The sequence below is a fragment of the Salmo salar genome, chromosome 11 (genome assembly GCF_965601325.2).
Source record: "Salmo salar chromosome 11, fSalSal1, whole genome shotgun sequence".
NCBI classification, from domain to species: domain Eukaryota; kingdom Metazoa; phylum Chordata; class Actinopteri; order Salmoniformes; family Salmonidae; genus Salmo; species Salmo salar.
The window spans coordinates 55,550,985-55,574,970 of record NC_138301.1 but is presented as its reverse complement, the minus strand read 5'-3'; the positions used below and the strand labels follow the sequence as shown (position 1 = coordinate 55,574,970).

Sequence of the window (23,986 nt, the reverse complement as noted above, 5' to 3'; positions counted from 1 at the left end):
TTACATTACAGTATATAACAGTCTGAATGACAGTCCATTACAGTATATAACAATCTGAATGACAGTCCACTACATTACAGTATATAACAGTCTGAATGACAGTCCATTACAGTATATAACAGTCTGAATGACAGTCCACTACATTACAGTATATAGCAGTCTGAATGACAGTCCACTACATTACAGTATATAACAGTCCACTACATTACAGTATATAACAGTCCACTACATTACAGTATATAATAGTCTGAATGACAGTCCACTACATTACAGTATATAACAGTCTGAATGACAGTCCATTACATTACAGTATATAACAGTCTGAATGACAGTCCAATACATTACAGTATATAACAGTCTGAATGACAGTCCACTACATTACAGTATATAACGGTCTGAATGACAGTCCATTACAGTATATAACAGTCTGAATGACAGTCCACTACATTACAGTATATAACAGTCTGAATGACAGTCCATTACATTACAGTATATAACAGTCTGAATGACAGTCCACTACATTACAGTATATAACAGTCTGAATGACAGTCCATTACATTACAGTATATAACAGTCTGAATGACAGTCCACTACATTACAGTATATAACAGTCTGAATGACAGTCCATTACATTACAGTATATAACAGTCTGAATGACAGTCCATTACAGTATATAACAGTCTGAATGACAGTCCACTACATTACAGTATATAACAGTCTGAATGACAGTCCATTACATTACAGTATATAACAGTCTGAATGACAGTCCACTACATTACAGTATGTAACAGTCTGAATGACAGTCCGTTACATTACAGTACATAACAGTCTGAATGACAGTCCACTACATTACAGTATATAACAGTCTGAATGACAGTCCATTACATTACAGTATATAACAGTCTGAATGACAGTCTATTACAGTATATAACAGTCTGAATGACAGTCCACTACATTACAGTATATAACAATCTGAATGACAGTCCATTACATTACAGTATATAACAGTCTGAATGACAGTCCACTACATACATTATGTAACAGTCTGAATGACAGTCCATTACATTACAGTATATAACAGTCTGAATGACAGTCCATTACAGTATATAACAGTCTGAATGACAGTCCACTACATTACAGTATATAACAGTCTGAATGACAGTCCATTACAATACAGTATATAACAGTCTGAATGACAGTCCATTACATTACAATATATAACAGTCTGAATGACAGTCCACTACATTACAGTATATAACAGTCTGAATGACAGTCCACTACATTACAGTATATAACAGTCCACTACATTACAGTATGTAACAGTCCACTACATTACAGTATATAACAGTCTGAATGACAGTCCACTACATTACAGTATATAACAGTCTGAATGACAGTCCATTACATTATAGTATATAACAGTCTGAATGACAGTCCATTACAGTATATAACAGTCTGAATGACAGTCCATTACAGTATATAACAGTCTGAATGACAGTCCACTACATTACAGTATATAACAGTCTGAATGACAGTCCATTACAGTATATAACAGTCTGAATGACAGTCCACTACATTACAGTATATAACAGTCCACTATTTTACAGTATATAACAGTCTGAATGACAGTCCACTACATTACTGTATATAACAGTCTGAATGACAGTCCATTACATTACAATATATAACAGTCTGAATGACAGTCCATTACATTACAGTATATAACAGTCTGAATGACAGTCCATTACAGTATATAACAGTCTGAATGACAGTCCACTACATTACAGTATATAACAGTCTGAATGACAGTCCACGACATTACAGTATATAACAGTCCACTACATTAGAGTATATAACAGTCCACTACATTACAGTATATAACAGTCTGAATGACAGTCCACTACATTACAGTATATAACAGTCTGAATAACAGCCCATTACATTACAGTATATAACAGTCTGAATGACAGTCCATTACATTACAGTATATAACAGTCTGAATGACAGTCCGTTACAGTATATAACAGTCTGAATGACAGTCCACTACATTACAGTATATAACTGTCCACTACATTACAGTATGTTACAGTCCACTACATTACAGTATATAACAGTCTGAATGACAGTCCACTACATTACAGTATATAACAGTCTGAATGACAGTCCACTACATTACAGTATATAACAGTCTGAATGACAGTCCATTACATTACAGTATATAACAGTCTGAATGACAGTCCATTACAGTATATAACAGTCTGAATGACAGTCCACTACATTACAGTATATAACTGTCTGAATGACAGTCCACTACATTACAGTATATAACAGTCTGAATGACAGTCCATTACATTACAGTATATAACAGTCTGAATGACAGTCCATTACAATATATAACAATCTGAATGACAGTCCACTACATTACAGTATATAACAGTCTGAATGACAGTCCATTACAGTATATAACAGTCTGAATGACAGTCCACTACATTACAGTATCTATCAGTCTGAATGACAGTCCACTACATTACAGTATATAACAGTCCACTACATTACAGTATATAACAGTCCACTACATTACAGTATATAACAGTCTGAATGACAGTCCACTACATTACAGTATATAACAGTCTGAATGACAGTCCACTACATTACAGTATATAACAGTCTGAATGACAGTCCACTACATTACAGTATATAACAGTCTGAATGACAGTATATTGGTTGATATCTAGACTGGGGGATGCATGGGAAATCAGTCAGATACAACTAGATATCATGGAGATGGATGGTTCTGATTGTTACAAACAGAGAATTGTAACCACAAGGGCCTGGTGGTGGAGCTATCATGAGGGCCTGGTGGTGAAGCTATCACGAGGGCCTGGTGGTGGAGCTATCACGAGGGCCTGGTGGTGGAGCTATCACGAGGGCCTGGTGGTGGAGCTATCACGAGGAGCCTGGTGGTGGAGCTTTCACGAGGAGCCTGGTGGTGGAGCTATCACGAGGGCCTGGTGGTGGAGCTATCACGAGGGCCTGGTGGTGGAGCTATCACGAGGGCCTGGTGGTGGAGCTATCACGAGGGCCTGGTGGTGGAGCTATCACGAGGAGCCTGGTGGTGGAGCTATCACGAGGAGCCTGGTGGTGGAGCTATCACGAGGGCCTGGTGGTGGAGCTATCACGAGGGCCTGGTGGTGGAGCTATCACGAGGGCCTGGTGGTGGAGCTATCACGAGGGCCTGGTTTTGGACCTATCACGAGGAGCCTGGTGGTGGAGCTATCACGAGGAGCCTGGTGGTGGAGCTATCACGAGGGCCTGGTGGTGGAGCTATCACGAGGGTCATGATGCTGCAACACGTAGCTCATTATCAGTGAATCTTTGGATTGGTTCAGTTCTGAAAAGTTTAACCAGACATAATTTTGTTATTAGCAGTGCATTCCTTGCTGGCATGTGACAGGCCTGCAGTCTTATTGCATTTGGGATGGTCTGGGCAACAACAAGGACGATCCTGTTATCTTACTAGGGGGTTGTTATCTCTGAAGGGCTTGTTATGTACTGCAGGATGTGTCCGTGGTTTATAAGGACAGCTCCTGTTATTCAGAGACACAATTCACAATGAGAGGCTTCTGACTTCACTTAACACTCACACACACACACACACACACACACACGCACACACTGCTGACTGTCTCCCCCGACGTGCGATAGAGTTGTGAACCGTGCTTGACCTTTGACACACTCCCCAGTAATGCCGTTTAAAGGCCCACTCCTTCATTTAACATAGAAGAAATGCCTGAAGAGAGAGTGCCATACGTCCTAAAAACACATTCAATATCATTAGTATAAGCGTTTCTGTCACATGAAAAACAGGAGTTTAAATAAAAGAGCTGTGTTCTGAAGAAGCAAAAATCAAGTACAGGCCCTGCAAACGACACACTCCAAAGTATGCACTGAATCCCTGAAAAAGAGAGTTGACCTTTGACCCTTTACAAGTGTCTTTGTTGTGTTTTTTTTTTCATGGACCTGTTAGATCACTGTGTTTCGTATGGGCTCAGAGGGCCAACAGGACATCGAGATGTCCATTCTGACGGCTTTGCTCAAAGGTAACCTGGGTAGAACACCGAACTGTTCTTCTGCTTTTTTACTTCACTCATAACACCACTGACTTAGAACAGCTGAATGCTGGGATTGAAACATTTGATTGAATCCCAGCCATAGTCTATAGAACAGCTGAATGCTTTGATTGAAACATTTGATTGAATCCCAGCCATAGTCTATAGAACAGCTGAATGCTGGGATTGAAACATTTGATTGAATCCCAGCCATAGTCTATAGAACAGCTGAATGCTGGGATTGAAACATTTGATTGAATCCCAGCCATAGTCTATAGAACAGCTGTGAAGCGTTTCAAGGTTAAACCAAAAAGCCTTGTTGGTGTTTGATTGTAGGCACCAATGCCTCTGCCCCTGACCAGCTGAGTCTAGCCCTGGCCTGGAACAGAGTGGACATCGCTAGGAGCCAGATCTTCGTCTACGGTCACCACTGGCCCATGAGTGGCAGCGTAAGTGCATACACAACTTGGGAAACACATGGATACACAATGAACATTACCATGCTGGTCTAACAGGGCCTGATTCAGAGTTGTAATGAACATTACCATGCTGGTCTAACAGGGCCTGATTCAGAGTTGTAATGAACATTACCATGCTGGTCTAACAGGGCCTGATTCAGAGTTGTAATGAACATTACCATGCTGGTCTAACAGGGCCTGATTCAGAGTTGTAATGAACATCACCATGCTGGTCTAACAGGGCCTGATTCAGAGTTGTAATGAACATCACCATGCTGGTCTAACAGGGCCTAATTCAGAGTTGTACTGAACATTACCATGCTGGTCTAACAGGGCCTGATTCAGAGTTGTAATGAACATTACCATGCTGGTCTAACAGGGCCTGATTCAGAGTTGTAATGAACATCACCATGCTGGTCTAACAGGGCCTGATTCAGAGTTGTAATGAACATTACCATGCTGGTCTAACAGGGCCTGATTCAGAGTTCGGATAAACGCGTGCAGCTTGACCTTTCACCTAAATCATTCATTGACATCAATGGGTGAGAGTAAAGGGTGCATAATACGGCTTAAATAGAGTTCAACTTGCAGACCTCAAGTCAGAAAAACTGCCCATATTCCAAAATAACTATTTTACCTGACCCAAATGGCATCAAATTTCCAAACATAGTGCACTACTTTTTGTCCAGAGCCCTATGGGACTTGGTCAAAACTAGTGCACAATACAGGGAATAGGGTGCCATTTAGGACACAACCTGAACCTCTATCCAACGGTGATGGTGAGACAACAACCACCATTGCAGGTACTGTAAAAGCTCCATGTAAACTGGGTCAACAAGGGCTTTCCTCCTCCTGTGTTACCTCCCAGGCGGCCAGCACCACGGCATCCCAGGTACAGCCTAAGAGCCCGGTCCCAGCCCGCGGTGGAGGTGCTGGGGCAGGGAAGGGGAAGTCCAGGGTCAAGAAGGGCAAAGGAGGTAAGGCCAAACCCGAACCTCCGGAAGAGACGGACCCCAGGAAGCTGGAGCTACGCAACTGGGTAAATAAATAACCAGTACTGATTATTGATAGGCATTAACACAGTACACTATATTCAACCCTCAAACACATCAATACACTATATTCAACTCTCAAACATATCAATACACTATATTCAATTCTCAAACACATCAATACACTATATTCAACTCTCAAACACATCAATACACTGTATTCAACCCTCAAACACATCAATACACTATATTCTACCCTCAGTCATATCAATACACTATATTCAACCCTCAAACATATCAATACACTGTATTCAACCCTCAAACATATCAATACACTGTATTCAATCCTCAAACACATCAATACACTGTATTCACCCTCAAACACATCAATACACTATATTCCATCCTCAAACATATCAATACACTATATTTCCAGCCTCAAACATATCAATACACTATATTCAACCCTCAAACATATCCATACGCTATATTCAACCCTCAAACACATCAATACACTATATTCAACCCTCAAACACATCAATACACTGTATTCAACTCTCAAACACATCAATACACTGTAGTCAACCCTCAAACATATCAATACACTTTATTCAACCCTCAAACATATCAATACACTGTATTCAACTCTCAATCATATCAATACACTATATTCAACTCTCAAACATATCAATACACTGTATTCAACTCTCAAACACATCAATACACTATATTCAACTCTCAATCATATCAATACACTATATTCAACCCTCAAACATATCAATACACTGTATTCATTCCTCAAACATATCAATACACTGTATTCAAACTCAAACACATCAATACACTATATTCCAGCCTCAAACATATCAATACACTATATTTCCAGCCTCAAACATATCAATACACTATATTCAAACCTCAAACACATCAATACACTATATTCAACCCTCAAACACATAAATACACTGTATTCAACTCTCAAACACATCAATACACTGTATTCAATCTCAAACACATCAATACACTGTATTCAACTCTCAAACATATCAATACACTGTATTCAACTCTCAAACATATCAATACACTGTATTCAACCCTCAAACATATCAATACACAATACATTTCTATCTGAAGCAGTTATGTAGAGGGTAATGCAAGTCAACTCTTTAATTTCATATTTTAATGAGGACTTATTCTTCCTGGACACTGATCCTAAAGGTGTTTTATATATATTTACACATTTTGAGGTTGGAATAATACTGGGAAATGTAGATTTCTTTTTTATGATAATATCCTTTTAGTGTACAGAGCTGTTTGAAAAGACCGCCTGAAAATTCAGCCTGTTTTGGTGTGATGGAGTTTTGGCCTGTCTGGTGACATCACCAGGTGGTAAACGAGTTCATAGACCAATAAGAAAGAGTGTTCCCAAACCTCTCTGCCAATAACAGCAAGTATTCCGTTTTCCCCTCCCCACTCAGACCACTCCCAGACAGTCCTCGCTAAATTCTTGATTGAGAAATTGCTCTTTGCTAAGAAGCTAATTTTGTTTATTTTTTTTATATTTTTTTAAAATCATTTTGATCAAGTTATTGTTACCCAGAAATGATTTGATATTGAGATAAAAACGGCTTCATTTGGACCTTTAACATTCTGTAACGCTGCCCCCTCCTGGACAGGCCCCACTTGTCTGTGGTGGTAATCCATAGCCTAACTGTCTCCTCTACTGTCTTCCTGGTTTCTCCAGTACTGTAGGTGAACTCTCTGGAGCAGGCCATGATGGACGCCCTGGTGCTTGACAGGGTTATGGTTAATGTGTCTCTCTCTACTGTAGGTGAACTCTCTGGAGCAGGCCATGATGGACGCCCTGGTGCTTGACAGGGTTATGGTTAATGTGTCTCTCTCTACTGTAGGTGAACTCTCTGGAGCAGGCCATGATGGACGCCCTGGTGCTTGACAGGGTTATGGTTAATGTGTCTCTCTACTGTAGGTGAACTCTCTGGAGCAGGCCATGATGGACGCCCTGGTGCTTGACAGGGTTATGGTTAATGTGTCTCTCTCTACTGTAGGTGAACTCTCTGGAGCAGGCCATGATGGACGCCCTGGTGCTTGACAGGGTTATGGTTAATGTGTCTCTCTACTGTAGGTGAACTCTCTGGAGCAGGCCATGATGGACGCCCTGGTGCTTGACAGGGTTATGGTTAATGTGTCTCTCTACTGTAGGTGAACTCTCTGGAGCAGGCCATGATGGACGCCCTGGTGCTTGACAGGGTTATGGTTAATGTGTCTCTCTCTACTGTAGGTGAACTCTCTGGAGCAGGCCATGATGGACGCCCTGGTGCTTGACAGGGTTATGGTTAATGTGTCTCTCTCTACTGTAGGTGAACTCTCTGGAGCAGGCCATGATGGACGCCCTGGTGCTTGACAGGGTTATGGTTAATGTGTCTCTCTACTGTAGGTGAACTCTCTGGAGCAGGCCATGATGGACGCCCTGGTGCTTGACAGGGTTATGGTTAATGTGTCTCTCTACTGTAGGTGAACTCTCTGGAGCAGGCCATGATGGACGCCCTGGTGCTTGACAGGGTTATGGTTAATGTGTCTCTCTCTACTGTAGGTGAACTCTCTGGAGCAGGCCATGATGGACGCCCTGGTGCTTGACAGGGTTATGGTTAATGTGTCTCTCTCTACTGTAGGTGAACTCTCTGGAGCAGGCCATGATGGACGCCCTGGTGCTGGACAGGGTGGACTTCGTCAAGCTGCTGATAGAGAACGGTGTCAACATCCACCACTTCCTCACCATCCCTCGTCTGGAGGAACTATACAACACGGTGAGATAGATAGATAGATAGATAGATAGATAGATAGATAGATAGATAGATAGATAGATAGATAGATAGATAGATAGATAGATAGATAGATAGATAGATAGATAGATAGATAGATAGATAGATAGATAGATAGATAGATAGATAGATAGATAGATAGATAGATAGATAGATAGATAGATAGATAGATAGATAGATAGATAGATAGATAGATAGATAGATAGATAGATAGATAGATAGATAGATAGATAGATAGATAGATAGATAGATAGATAGATAGATAGATAGATAGATAGATAGATAGATAGATAGATAGATAGATAGATAGATAGATAGATAGATAGATAGATAGATAGATAGATAGATAGATGCCATTTTGATATCTCCTAAATCAATAGCTCTTAACAGGGTTGGGGTCAATTCCATTTCTGTTAACTTCCGGACATGATTTAAATTGACTTGACCCCAACCTTGCTTCTAAATACATGTTAGTAGTATATAGAAAAATCCATGAAGTATATTGTTGAGAATTAGATGTTTGCGTGGCAAAACCAGATCAATACATCTGATGAGAAAAACCATTGCCACCGTGTTCTCTGTGTTGAATTTCAGTTATGATTACAGAATCAATATTTTGGGGGAATTCTTTCAAAGAATAGGTTCATAATGCCCTCTCTATAATCCAAAGAAAGAAAGAAAGAGAGAGAGAGAGAGTGAGAGAGAGAGAGAGAGAGAGAGAGAGAGACTGCTCCTTTAGCCTTCTATGTCATTTTATGTTATTAGTCAACATTATATGAACTTCAGCGATGCGGAGTGAATATTTGTTTGTTGTTGTTGTCATTATTTGTTTGTTGTTTGTTTTTACAGAGGCTGGGCCCAACAAATACACTGCACTTTGTAGTTAGAGACGTTAAAAAGGTACTGTTTATTTTATTATTCAACCTTTATTTGGAGAGGGAGTCAATGACAATGTTATGATTGGTTATATAAATGTGTTATGACTGGTTTTATAAAGGTGTTATGACTGGTTTTGTAAAGGTGTTATGACTGGTTTTATAAAGGTGCTATGACTGGTTTCATGAAGGTGTTATGACTGGTTTCATGAAGGTTTTATGACTGGTTTTATAAAGGTGTTATGACCGGTTTTATAAAGGTTTTATGACTGATTTTATAAAGGTGTTATGACTGGTTTAATAAATGTGTTATGTATACCTCCTATAGTAAAGTGTTACCTAATATTGACCCCCTATAGTAAAGTGTTACTTAATGTATACCCCTATAGTAAAGTGTTACCTAATATTGACCCCCTATAGTAAAGTGTTACCTAACGTAGTAAGAAAAATGTAATATAAGGTGAAAACAGTAACAGTATAATGATGATGGTTGGTTGGTGTTTCAGGGAAATCTTCCACCGGATTACCAGATCACCTTGATCGATATCGGATTGGTCCTGGAGTTCCTGATGGGCGGGGCTTATCGCTGTAACTATACCAGAAAGCAGTTCCGCACCCTCTACAACAACCTCTACGGGTTAAAAAGAGTGAGGAGAAATACTCCCTTTACAGATCTGAATATAATATACTGAACAAAAATATGCACGCAACATGTCAAGTGTTGCTCCTATTTTTCATGAGCTGAATTAAAAGATCCCAGAAATTTTCCATACGCACGTAAAGCTTATTTCTCTTAAATTTTGTGCGAACATTTGTTTACATCCCTGTTAGTGAGCATTTCTCCTTTGCCAAGATAATCCATCCACCTGAGAGGTGTGGCATATCAAAAAACTGATTTAACAGCATGATCATTACACAGGTGCACCTTGTGCTGGGGACAATGAAGGGCCACTCTAAAATGTGCACTTTTGTCACACAACACAATGCCACAGATGTCTCAAGTTTTGAGCGAGCGTGCAATTGGCATGCAGACTGCAGGAATGTCTTGCCAGAGAATTGAATGCTCATTTCTCTACCATAAGCCACCTCTAACGTCATTTTAGAGAATTTGGCAGTACGTCCAACCGGCCTCACAACTGCAGACCACGTGTTTCCACGCCTGAGCAGGCTTCTTCACCTGTGGGATGGTCTGAGACCAGCTGATGAAACTGTGGGTTTGCACAACCAAAGAATTTCTGCAAAAACTGTCAGAAACTGTCTCAGGGAAGCTCATCTCTGTCCTCGTCGTCCTCACCAGGGTCTTGACCTGACTGCAGTTCGGCGTCATAACCAACTTCAGTTGGCAAATGCTCACCTTCGATGGCCACTGGCACACTGGAGAAGTGTGCTTTTCACGGATGAATCCCAGTTTCCACTGTACTGGGCAGATGGCAGATAGCATGTATGGCGTTGTGTGGGCAAGCAGTTTTCTGATGTCAACGTTGTGAACAGAGTGACCCATGGTGGCGGTGGGGTTATGGTATGGGGCAGGCATAAGCTACGTACAACAAACACAATTGAATTTTATCGATAGCAATTTGAATGCACAGAGATACCGTGACGAGATCCTCAAGCCCATTGTCGTGTCATTCATCTGCCGCCATCACCTCATGTTTCAGCATCATAATGCACTGCCCCATTCACAAGGATCTGTGAAAATGTCCCAGTTCTTCCATGGCCTGCATACTCACCAGACATGTAAACCATTGAGTATGTTTGGGATGCTAGGGATCGATGTGTACGACAGCTTGTTCCAGTTCGAACAGCCATTAATGAGGAGTGGGACAACATTTCACAGGCCACAATCAACAGCCTGATCAACTCTATGCGAAGGAGATGTGTCTCGCTGCATGAGGCAAATGGCGGTCACACCAGATACTAACCAATGCATGTCTGTATTCCCAGTCATGTGAAATCCATAGATTAGGGCCTAATGATTTGAATCAAATCAAATCAAATCAAATGTATTTATAAAGCCGTTTTTGCATCAGCTGATGTCACAAAGTGCTGTACAGAAACTCAGCCTAAAACCCCAAACAGCAAGCAACGCAGATGTAGAAGCACATTATTTGAAATAAATAATGAATTTATTTCAATTGACTGATTTCCTTATATGAACTGTAACTCAGTAAAATCTTTGAAATTGTTGCGTGCTGCATTTATATTTTTGTTCAGTGTAATAATAACTTTAATAATATAATAATAATATATAATGTTAACGCTAACATGAATGCTACTGTTAATCATGCTAATTAATGCTGTCCACCTCCCTTGTTTTGTTTCACAGCCGAAAGCTTTAAAAATGTTAGGACTGGAGGTGAGTCTCATTTGTCTTTCACTTAGCAGCGCTGTTCTATTTAGCACCGCTGTTCTATTTAGCACCGCTGTTCTATTTAGCACCGCTGTTCTAATTAGCACCGCTGTTCTATTTAGCACCGCTGTTCTATTTAGCACCGCTGTTCTATTTAGCACCGCTGTTCTATTTAGCACCGCTGTTCTAATTAGCACCGCTGTTCTATTTAGAACCGCTGTTCTAATTAGCACCACTGTTCTATTTAGCACCGCTGTTCTATTTAGCACCGCTGTTCTATTTAGCACGCTGTTCTAATTAGCACCGCTGTTCTATTTAGCGCAATTTTATATTTACATATTGTAACGACCCTGGGTTCATAAGCGCGGAAATCGACTCTGCTGCACGAGCATGTTTTTGCGGCACAGTCGATAGCGCGTTGGACTTCGGGCTAGAAGGTCGAAGGTTCGAGGCCTGCTCCCTGCTGTTTCATTACAATATCATCCATACCAATACAATAACCACTTGAATTAATTTCTGTATACAGGGGATAATACACTTAGTCTTCCATTGGTATCAATGCATGTCTAAGTAAACATTTGACTTCAGTGAAGTGAAGTTAAGATTCGCCCTACACCCAATACTTCATATTTCTAATGTCCATCTGATTCATACCAGGACGACGAGCCACGAGGAAAGGGCAAGAGTAAAGGGAAGAAGAAGAAGAAGGAGGAAGAGATCGACATCGATGTGGACGACCCAGAGGTCTGCCGCTTCCAGTACCCGTTCCATGAGCTGATGGTGTGGGCCGTTCTCATGAAGCGCCAGAAGATGGCTCTGTTCCTGTGGAAGCGGGGGGAAGAGGCCATGGCCAAAGCTCTGGTGGCCTGTAAGCTGTACAAGGCCATGGCCCACGAGTCGTCTCAGAGTGAACTGGTGGACGACATTTTCCAGGACCTGGAAAACAATTCCAAGTTAGTGAGGGGCTAGCTAGCAGAAAGGTTTCAATCTAACAGTGTTGTGGTCAAGTTAGTGAGGGGCTAGCTAGCAGAAAGGTTTCAATCTAACAGTGTTGGGGTCAAGTTAGTGAGGGGCTAGCTAGCAAAAAGGTTTCAATCTAACAGTGTTGGGGTCAAGTTAGTGAGGGGTGTCGTGTCTTTGGGAGTACCATTAAACGGAAGATATGTTTATCAATTAGCTCCCTGTAATTATTATCACGCGATTAAACTGATTAATCGTTTAATTGTAATTAACTAGGAGATCGGGGCACCAAGGAGAATATTCAGATTACAAAGCTATAATTCTCCTAATATAACTTTCCTGTACTATAATATTATATTATATTATAGTATAGGCCGATTATCTTCTAGTTTCAATGGTGTATTTTACCTCTAGTCCAGTCTCATTCCAAACGTCGTAAATTGTTGTATCTGCACGAACCCAGTCTTTACTAAAATCATCCATACATCAATTGTCTTAAAATCATTTATTTACTACACTAAGTAATTAACAGAAAAACATACAAACAGCAACTATCGTCACAGAGGATTGGTAGAGGAATGTGCCCTTGTGGGCTAAACAGGCAGGTCGGCCTGTTGAACAATGGATCATAAAAGGTCAGCTGTGGCACACAGAGTTCATTAATATTAACAATTGACAATTGAAGGCTCACTCATTCGGGAACAATTGCAATCAATATATATTTACGCTCAGTGTGTCGTTCTGATTCTTGTTGGAGAGTAGTTCTGATGGAGAGTCTCTCTCTCGGTTAGAATGGATCTTTCAAAGCGACATTCATTAATGTCGTCATCGAATGGTTGTTTCGTTGGTCTTCGCGTTCAATGATATAATTTACTTAGCTGCAGACTAATAATTAATATCAAAGACTTGTTCTTATTCTGTCAGTATGAATAGTCTAAAAGTTAACCACGTGGTATGGTTCACTTTCAGTAGAGGAATTGGAAGGTAAAACCTATTAGCCAACGGAGTGTAGGCCTGGTCTCAAGAAATGTGAATCAGGGGGTGTTTTATAGTGCCCATAGAACAGCTTGTCAAATGACGCCTGGTCCTGTATGGGTCCCTGGGGGTGTGCCTATGACTGAGTTAGATTTGGTTACAGAAATACAATTCTATCACATTACATCAGTACATAGCATCTCAATGTCTTACAAAAGCTTTATCCTTATTAATACATTCTATACAACCATTATGATGCTATTATATAAACAGTTTTATGGTAATATGGCTATATTGTCTCTTCTGAGTATCACACAATTGTACCAAGCGGATCAGTTCGTAGCTGGATTCTTCACCAATCTTCCATACCTTCTCCAGAACACAAAATGTCGCTTGGCTCTCCAATTCTATGAGTTGGAAGAATTTCCTGTGTCTCTCTATGGGCCATGTGGCCAGAGACTCTCCTGGAATTTTAGAGTTTTTACGACCCTTTACACACAGGGTGGATTGGGTGCAAAAGGGAGGGGTCAACTGTCCTCCCTGTACCAAAAAAGGCCAAAGTCATGACAGGGGCTAGCTAGCAGAAAGGTTTCAATCTAACAGTGTTGGGGTCAAGTTAGTGAGGGGCTAGCTAGCAGAAAGGTTTCAATCTAACAGTGTTGGGGTCAAGTTAGTGAGGGGCTAGCTAGCAGAAAGGATTCAATATAACAGTGTTGGGGTCAAGTTAGTGAGGGGCTAGCTAGCAGAAAGGTTTCAATCTAACAGTGTTGGGGTCGAGATAGTGAGGAAATTCAGGAAGTAAACTCAAATTCCAAATAGGAAAATTAGCATTGTAAATGTTATTGACCCCAAACTTGGAATAGTCCTTTAGGGTGCTGGCTTTTCTGTTCACAATTCAACCCTCGGAAACTAAGCCCTGGTACATCCCATTACTGTATCATTGCCCTGGTCCAACCCATTACTGTATCATTGTTCTGGTCCATCCCATTACCGTATCATTGTTCTGGTCCATCCCATTACCGTATCACTGTTCTGGTCCAACCCATTACTGTATCATTGTTCTGGTCCATCCCATTACCGTATCATTGTTCTGGTCCAACCCATTACTGTATCACTGTTCTGGTCCAACCCATTACCGTATCATTGTTCTGGTCCAACCCATTACTGTATCATTGTTCTGGTCCATCCCATTACCGTATCACTGTTCTGGTCCAACCCATTACTGTATCATTGTTCTGGTCCATCCCATTACTGTATCATTGTTCTGGTCCATCCCATTACCGTATCACTGTTCTGGTCCAACCCATTACTGTATCATTGTTCTGGTCCATCCCATTACTGTATCATTGTTCTGGTCCAACCCATTACTGTATCATTGTTCTGGTCCATCCCATTACCGTATCACTGTTCTGGTCCAACCCATTACTGTATCATTGTTCTGGTCCATCCCATTACTGTATCATTGTTCTGGTCCAACCCATTACTGTATCATTGTTCTGGTCCATCCCATTACCGTATCACTGTTCTGGTCCATCCCATTACTGTATCATTGCCCTGGTACATCCCATTACTGTATCACTGTTCTGGTCGAACCCATTACTGTATCATTGTTCTGGTCCAACCCATTACTGTACCACTGTTCTGGTCCAACCCATTACTGTATCATTGTTCTGGTCCAACCCATTACTGTATCATTGTTCTGATCCATCCCATTACTGTATCACTGTTCTGGTCCATCCCATTACCGTATCATTGTTCTGGTCCATCCCATTACTGTATCATTGTTCTGGTCCATCCCATTACCGTATCATTGTTCTGGTCCAACCCATTACTGTATCATTGTTCTGGTCCATCCCATTACCGTATCACTGTTCTGGTCCAACCCATTACTGTATCATTGTTCTGGTCCATCCCATTACCGTATCACTGTTCTGGTCCAACCCATTACTGTATCACTGTTCTGGTCCATCCCATTACCGTATCACTGTTCTGGTCCAACCCATTACTGTATCACTGTTCTGGTCCATCCCATTACTGTACCATTGTTCTGGTCCAACCCATTACCGTATCACTGTTCTGGTCCAACCCATTACCGTATCATTGTTCTGGTCCATCCCATTACCGTATCATTGTTCTGGTCCAACCCATTACTGTATCATTGTTCTGGTACATCCCATTACTGTATCACTGTTTTGGTACATCCCATTACTGTATCATTGTTCTGGTCCAACCCATTACCGTATCACTGTTCTGGTCCAACCCATTACTGTATCATTGTTCTGGTACATCCCATTACCGTATCATTGTTCTGGTCCATCCCATTACTGTATCATTGTTCTGATCCATCCCATTACTGTATCACTGTTCTGGTCCATCCCATTACCGTATCATTGTTCTGGTCCATCCCATTACTGTATCATTGTTCTGGTCCATCCCATTACCGTATCATTGTTCTGGTCCAACCCATTACTGTATCATTGTTCTGGTCCATCCCATTACCGTATCACTGTTCTGGTCCATCCCATTACCGTATCATTGTTCTGGTCCAACCCATTACTGTATCATTGTTCTGGTACATCCCATTACTGTATCACTGTTCTGGTACATCCCATTACTGTATCATTGTTCTGGTCCAACCCATTACCGTATCACTGTTCTGGTCCAACCCATTACTGTATCATTGTTCTGGTACATCCCATTACCGTATCATTGTTCTGGTCCATCCCATTACTGTATCACTGTTCTGATCCATCCCATTACCGTATCATTGTTCTGGATGTCTGCTGCTTCTTGGTTGTTGATTTCTGTCTTGTTGCTTTTCTCACTCTGTTTTTCTGTACATTGTATTCAGGATTTTGATTAAATGCCCTTAAAATGAACAGTGATTTGATTTGATACCTAGATGAAAACCCACAACTGACCATCTAAGCACAACATCTTCCTTTTTCCCTCCTCAGAGAGTTTGGCCAGCTGGCCTACGAGCTCCTAGACCAGTCCTATAAGCACGATGAGCAGGTGGCCATGAAACTACTGACCTATCAGCTGAAGAACTGGAGTAACTCCACCTGTCTGAAGCTGGCTGTAGCCGCCAAGCACAGAGACTTTATCGCCCACACCTGCAGTCAGATGCTACTTACTGATATGTGGATGGGATGTCTGAGAATGGGCAAGAGGAACGGGTTCAAGGTGGGTTCAAGTCCCGTTTACCTGTGACTGTATTCATGATACATCACTGCCTCCCGTGTCTTATTGCTTTTATAAAAATCTGTTACCAACATACTAAAATAACAATGAATTACATATCCCCCCCCCCCAAAAAATATTTAGACAAGTCAATTCATAAAATGTCATTATTCCACCAGAAGATATAGTCCAGACAAAAATCTGGATGTTATTTATTTTGGTCATGTTGCTACAGACAGGACCCAGTCGTTAATTATTTTCTCATAGTTGCTATGCAAAAGGACTGATAATCCGTTCTAAACAAAATGGTTGCTATGCGGCTGGATAATGTTCTTGTCACTTGCTAGCTAGCTAGCCAACTTCAGCTAACTCAGTCATATCAAACATTGAACCTGGAATCAAATCAAATGGTATTTATCACAGGCACAGAATACAACTGGTGTAGACTTTACATTGAAATGCTTGCTTATGAACCTTTCCCAAAGATGCAGAATTTAAACAGTTATAATAATAAAAATATGTGTGTGTAATGTTTGGGCTAACACATTGGTAACATTTTACATTAAGCTAACACATTGGTAACATTTTACATTAAGCTAACACATTGGTAACATTTTACATTAAGCTAACACTTTGGTAACATTTTACATTAAGCTAACACATTGGTAACATTTTACATTAGGCTAACACACTGGTAACATTTTACATTAGGCTAACACACTGGTAACATTTTACATTAGGCTAACACACTGGTAACATTTTACATTAGACTAACACATTGGTAACACTTTACATTAGGCTAACACATTGGTAACAGTTTACATTAGGCTAACACATTGGTAACACTTTACATTAGGCTAACACATTGGTAACACTTTACATTAAGCTAACACATTGGTAACACTTTACATTAGGCTAGCACACTGGTAACACTTTACATTAGGCTAACACACTGGTAACACTATAAAGTCAAATAATGAACACGTTGACACTCAACATTAAGGTATATTTAATGTAAAGTATATTAGTCAACCTGGTAACACTACATTACAGTGTACTTTATATAAAGTATATTAGTCAACATGGTAACACTACATTACAGTGTACTTTAGTATATTAGTCAACATGGTAACACTACATTACAGTGTACTTTAGTATATTAGTCAACATGGTAACACTACATTACAGTGTACTTTAGTATATTAGTCAGCATGGTAACACAACATTACAGTGTACTTTAGTATATTAGTCCACATGGTATCACTGCATTACAGTGTACTTTATATAAAGTATATTAGTCAACATGGTAACACTACATTACAGTGTACTTTATATAAAGTATATTAATCAACATGGTAACACTACATTACAGTGTACTTTAGTATATTAGTCAACATGGTAACACCACATTACAGTGTACTTTAGTATATTAGTCAACATGGTAACACTACATTACAGTGTACTTTAGTATATTAGTCAACATGGTAACACTACATTACAGTGTACTTTAGTATATCAGTCAACATGGTAACACCACATTACAGTGTACTTTATATAAAGTATATTAGTCAACATGGTAACACTTGTCACGGTTGTCGTCGGTTAAGGAGGACCAAAATGCCGCAGGTATGTGTAAACTCATCTTCTTTATTATTTGGAAAGAAGGAAAACCCAAAATAAACACGTATACAAAAGAAACACACCGACAATAAACAGTCCTGTAAGGCTTGATGCTATACACGGAACAATCTCCCACAATTAAACAGACAAACACACCCAACTAATATAGGACTTCCAATCAAAGGCAACACCACACAGCTGCCTTCAATTGGAAGTCCACCCCAATTAACCAAACATAGACATACAACTAACTAGATCAACATAGAAATACGTAAACAAGGAACAGTGCCCAAAAACCCCGGAATACTTAAATCAAATGCCCTTTTTAGAAAAACACCACCCCTAACCACATAAAACAAATACCTTCTGCCACGTCCTGACCAAACTACAATACCAATTAACCCTTATACTGGCCAGGACGTGACAGTACCCCCCCCCCCTTAAAGGTGCTAACCCCGGAAGCACCTTAAAAAAAAATAACAACAACCCCAAACAACAAAACAAAAATTCCCCCCTACTAAAGGGAGGGAAGGGAGGGTGGCTGCCGTCAACGACAGCACTGTGCTACACCCCCCCTCCCCAACCCACCTATATCTGGAGGTGGCTCCGGTTCTGGCCGTTCCAGGCAGTCGGGCCACTCTGGCAGCTCGGGGCAGTCTGGCCGCTCGGGGCAGTCTGGCCGCAGTCTGGCCGCTCGGGGCAGTCTGGCCGCAGTCTGGCCGCTCGGGGCAGTCTGGCCGCAGTCTGGCCGCTCGGGGCAGTCTGGCCGCAGTCTGGCCGCTCGGGGCAGTCTGGCCACTCTGGCATCTCCGGGCAGTCTGGCCACTCTGGCATCTCCGGGCAGTCTGGCCACTCTGGCATCTCCGGGCAGTCTGGCCACTCTGGCAGCTCCTGACTAGTGGGCGGCTCTGGCGACTCCTCACTGACGGGCAGTTCGGGCGACTCCTCACTGACGGGCAGTTCGGGCGACTCCTCACTGACGGGCAGTTCGGGCGACTCCTGACTGACGGGCAGTTCGGGCGACTCTTGACTGACGGGCAGTTCGGGCGACTCTTGACTGACGGGCAGTTCGGGCGACTCTTGACTGACGGGCAGTTCGGGCGACTCTTGACTGACGGGCAGTTCGGGCGACTCTTGACTGACGGGCAGTTCGGGCGACTCTTGACTGACGGGCAGTTCGGGCGACTCTTGACTGACGGGCAGTTCGGGCGACTCTTGACTGACGGGCAGTTCGGGCGACTCTTGACTGACGGGCATTTCGGGCGACTCTTGACTGACGGGCAGTTCGGGCGACTCTTGACTGACGGGCAGTTCGGGCGACTCTTGACTGACGGGCAGTTCGGGCGACTCTTGACTGACGGGCAGTTCGGGCGACTCTTGACTGACGGGCAGTTCGGGCGACTCTTGACTGACGGGCAGTTCGGGCGACTCTTGACTGACGGGCAGTTCGGGCGACTCTTGACTGACGGGCAGCTCTAGCGACGTCGGACTGGGATGACGCACTTGAAGCCTGGTGCGTGGTGCTGGTACTGGACGTACCAGATTGGGAACACGCACCTCCAGGCTAGTGCGGGGAGCGGGAACAGGACGAGTCGGACTGGGCTGACGCACTTCCGGGTCCGCACAAGAAACAGGAGCTGGAAACCCAGGGCTATGGAGGCGCACAGGCGGTCTTGATCTTACCTCCTGCACAACCCGTCCTGGCTGGATGGAACTAGTAGCCCTGCACGAGCGGGGTGCTTTTACAGGGCGGACTGGGCTGTGCAGGGGCCTGATGGTAGCCGTGCGTAGAGCGGGAGTTGGGTAGCCTGGTCCTCGGAGGCGTACCGGCGACCAGATGCGCTGCGCAGGCATCCTCCTACCAGGCTGGATGCCCGCTCTAGCATGGCACCTGCGAGGGGCTGGAATAACGCGCACCGGACTGTGCGTGCATATGGGTGAGATAGTGCGCTCCTCAGCGAAACATGGCGCTCTCCACCTCATACGCTCCTCCATATAACCACGGGTAGCTGGCTTCCGGCTCTTCCTAGGCCTAGCCAAACTACCCGTGTGCCCCCCCCAAAAAAATTATTGGGGGTGCCTCTCGTGCTTCTCCCTCAGCGCGTCCAAGGCCTCGTACCTCCGCCTCTCTGCCTTGGCTGCCTCAATTTCCTCCCGTGGGCGACGGTACTCCCCAGCCTGGTGCCAAGGTCCAGCCCCGTCCAGAACTTCCTCCCAGGTCCATCTCTCCCGCTAGTCCAACTCGAAATCCCCTTTCTTCTGCTGCTTGGTCCTTAGTTGTTGGGAGATTCTGTCAGGGTTGTCGTCGGTTAAGGAGGACCAAAATGCCGCAGGTATGTGTAAACTCATCTTCTTTATTATATGGAAAGAAGGAAAACCCAAAATAAACACGTATACAAAAGAAACACACCGACAATAAACAGTCCTGTAAGGCTTGATGCTATACATGGAACAATCTCCCACAATTAAATAGACAAACACACCCAACTAATATAGGACTTCCAATCAAAGGAAACACCACACAGCTGCCTTCAGTTGGAAGTCCACCCCAATTAACCAAACATAGACATACAACTAACTACATCAACATAGAAATACGTAAACAAGGAACAGTGCCCAAAAACCCCGGAATACTTAAATCAAATGCCCTTTTTAGAAAAACACCACCCCTAACCACATAAAACAAATACCTTCTGCCACGTCCTGACCAAACTACAATACCAATTAACCCTTATACTGGCCAGGACGTGACAACACTACATTACAGTGTACTTTAGTATATTAGTCAACATGGTAACACTACATTACAGTGTACTTTATATAAAGTATATTAGTCAGCATGGTAACACTACATTACAGTGTACTTTAGTATATTAGTCAACATGGTAACACCACATTACAGTGTACTTTATATAAAGTATATTAGTCAACATGGTAACACTACATTACAGTGTACTTTAGTATATTAGTCAACATGGTAACACTACATTCCAGTGTACTTTATATAAAGTATATTAGTCAACATGGTAACACTACATTACAGTGTACTTTATATAAAGTATATTAGTCAACATGGTAACACTACATTACAGTGTACTTTATATAAAGTATATTAGTCAACATGGTAATACCACATTACAGTGTACTGTATATAAAGTATATTAGTCAACATGGTTACACTTTGCATAAGGTATTCTTTATATCACTTTACATTAAGGTAACACTTAAAGGTGTACTATGCAGAAATCACTCCGCCATTTCCTGGTTGATAAAATTCTAATAGTTAGCCTAATTTCAGTTTATGTGACAAAACAAGCACTCAAGAGTATTGAAAACCAGTGTACCTTCTAAACAGCTGTGAAATATATTTTCCATAAGCAAAAATATTTTATTCTCAGCTGTTTTGAAGCTGGTGTACAAAACCGAAAGCAAAAGACGCAAAAATGAATCTTAAGAACGGGAAGTATCGAATATAGTACACATAGAACAGATCTACCGCTTCTTAGACTTGCTTTCAAGGAGAATGACAGATCTATAATCACATTTCTATGTCAATTTGGTCAAGTCTCCAAAAAGTGACATATTGCAGCTTTAACATTAAGGTATACTCAATGTAAAGCATTTGAGTATACTTGGTAAGACTTTACATTAAGGTATGCTCAATGTAAAGTATTTTAGTATACATGGTAAGACTTTACATTAAGGTATACTCAATGTAAAGTATTTTAGTATACATGGTAAGACTTTACATTAAGGTATACTCAATGTAAAGCATTTGAGTATACTTGGTAAGACTTTACATTAAGGTATACTTTAAATGGGGTTTGCTAATTATTTATAAGGAGGTTAAAGCCCGTTAATAATTGGTTTATAGATGGTTTATTAATATGTAATACAATAATAACTGGTTGTGAATGTGTGGTTTTGTGTCATTTTGGTGCTTGAGACATATAGCAATTCAAGTGAAATCCTTCTTCTCATCTCTGTGACCCACAGGTGATATTTGGCATAATTTTCCCACCTTCGATTCTCCTCATGGATTTTCGACTCGGGGAAGAAGTGACATATCAAGCCCCAGCAGAGAACGAAGAAGCGAAGGACAAAGACGATGACAATAAATCCAGCAAGGTGAACACTGACAGTCAAGCATCTGACTGGTTGATTGATTGATTGATTGATTGATTGATTGATTGATTGATTGATTGATTGATTGATTGATTGGTCGGTCGTTCATCAGTGGATGGGTTGCTTGCTTGATTGGTTTATCTGTTTTTTTAATAATACTTAATATTACTTTACATTTAATACTACATTCAAATGTACTGTAAGTCCTGTATGTAAATTCATGACGGTTGTTTCTATCGACCATGCTTTCAGGAAGTGAATGCTGATGCAGTGTCCAGAAAGGCGGATGAGGAAGAAAGCACTGTAAAAAAGAGAAGAGTTCCAATCGGAGAGAAGATCTATGAATTTTACAACACTCCTTTCACCAAATTCTGGTTCAACACTGCAAGTAGACTTTTAATACAACTAAAAAAAGAAATGTTATTTAGGAAGCATTTCTCAACACCACACACTTTGAAATATACTTTTGTGAAACCTTGATTTTGTTGTTTTGAAATGACTATCAGCACAGAGGTGACAAATAGACCTTATCCACAGATAATATAATACTATTTAATATAATGATAATATGATATCAACAAAAGGTGATATAAAGATGTGTGATTATTGATCGAAGGCACTTTGTGTTGTGGCCTAAAACGCCACTGCTGCCCCCACCTCTGGTCTTGTGTACATGTTCTCCTAAAAGCTCCGAGCTCTTTTCATTGTCTCCTCAGATCTCCTACCTGGCCTACCTGTGTTTGTACAACTACATCATCCTGGTCAAGATGGAACGTTGGCCGTCCCTGCAGGAGTGGATCGTCATCTCTTACATCATCACTCTGGGAATGGAGAAAGTCAGACAGGTAACGTCTCACGTCGTCACAGTCAGACAGGTAACGTCTCACGTCGTCACAGTCAGACAGGTAACGTCTCAGACAGGTAATGTCTCACATCATCACAGTCAGACAGGTAACGTCAAACGTCGTCACAGTCAGACAGGTAACGTCTCACATCGTCACAGTCAGACAGGTAACGTCTCACATCGTCACAGTCAGACAGGTAACGTCTCACATCGTCACAGTCAGAGGGTTAACGTCTCAAACAGGTTACGTCTCACATCATCACAGTCAGAGGGGTAACGTCTCACATCATCACAGTCAGACAGGTAACATCTCACATCGTCACAGTCAGAGGGGTAACGTCTCACGTCGTCACAGTCAGACAGGTAACGTCTCACGTCGTCACAGTCAGACAGGTAACTTCTCACATCGTCACAATCAGACAGGTAACTTCTCACATCATCACAGTCAGACAGGTAACTTCTCACATCATCACAGTCAGACAGGTAACTTCTCACATCGTCACAGTCAGACAGGTAACATCTCACATCGTCACAGTCAGAGGGGTAACTTCTCACATCGTCACAGTTATACAGGTGATGACTCACATCATCACAGTCAGACAGGTAACTTCTCACATCGTCACAGTCAGAGGCATAACTACTCACATCGTCACAG

General features: G+C 41.8%; 1 protein-coding gene across 1 annotated transcript; it reads left to right on the top strand.

Annotated features, from left to right (window-relative positions):
• The first annotated feature begins 4,042 nt into the window (after positions 1-4,042).
• LOC106587998 (transient receptor potential cation channel subfamily M member 1) lies at positions 4,043-23,562 on the top strand. The gene is made up of 11 exons (XM_082957551.1): positions 4,043-4,100; positions 4,446-4,558; positions 8,250-8,384; positions 9,249-9,299; positions 9,781-9,921; positions 11,601-11,630; positions 12,282-12,577; positions 16,517-16,745; positions 22,359-22,490; positions 23,204-23,332; positions 23,551-23,562. The coding sequence occupies exons 1-11, from the start codon at positions 4,043-4,045 to the stop codon at positions 23,560-23,562; spliced, it is 1,326 nt and encodes a 441-aa protein (XP_082813677.1).
• Positions 23,563-23,986: the final 424 nt, after the last annotated feature.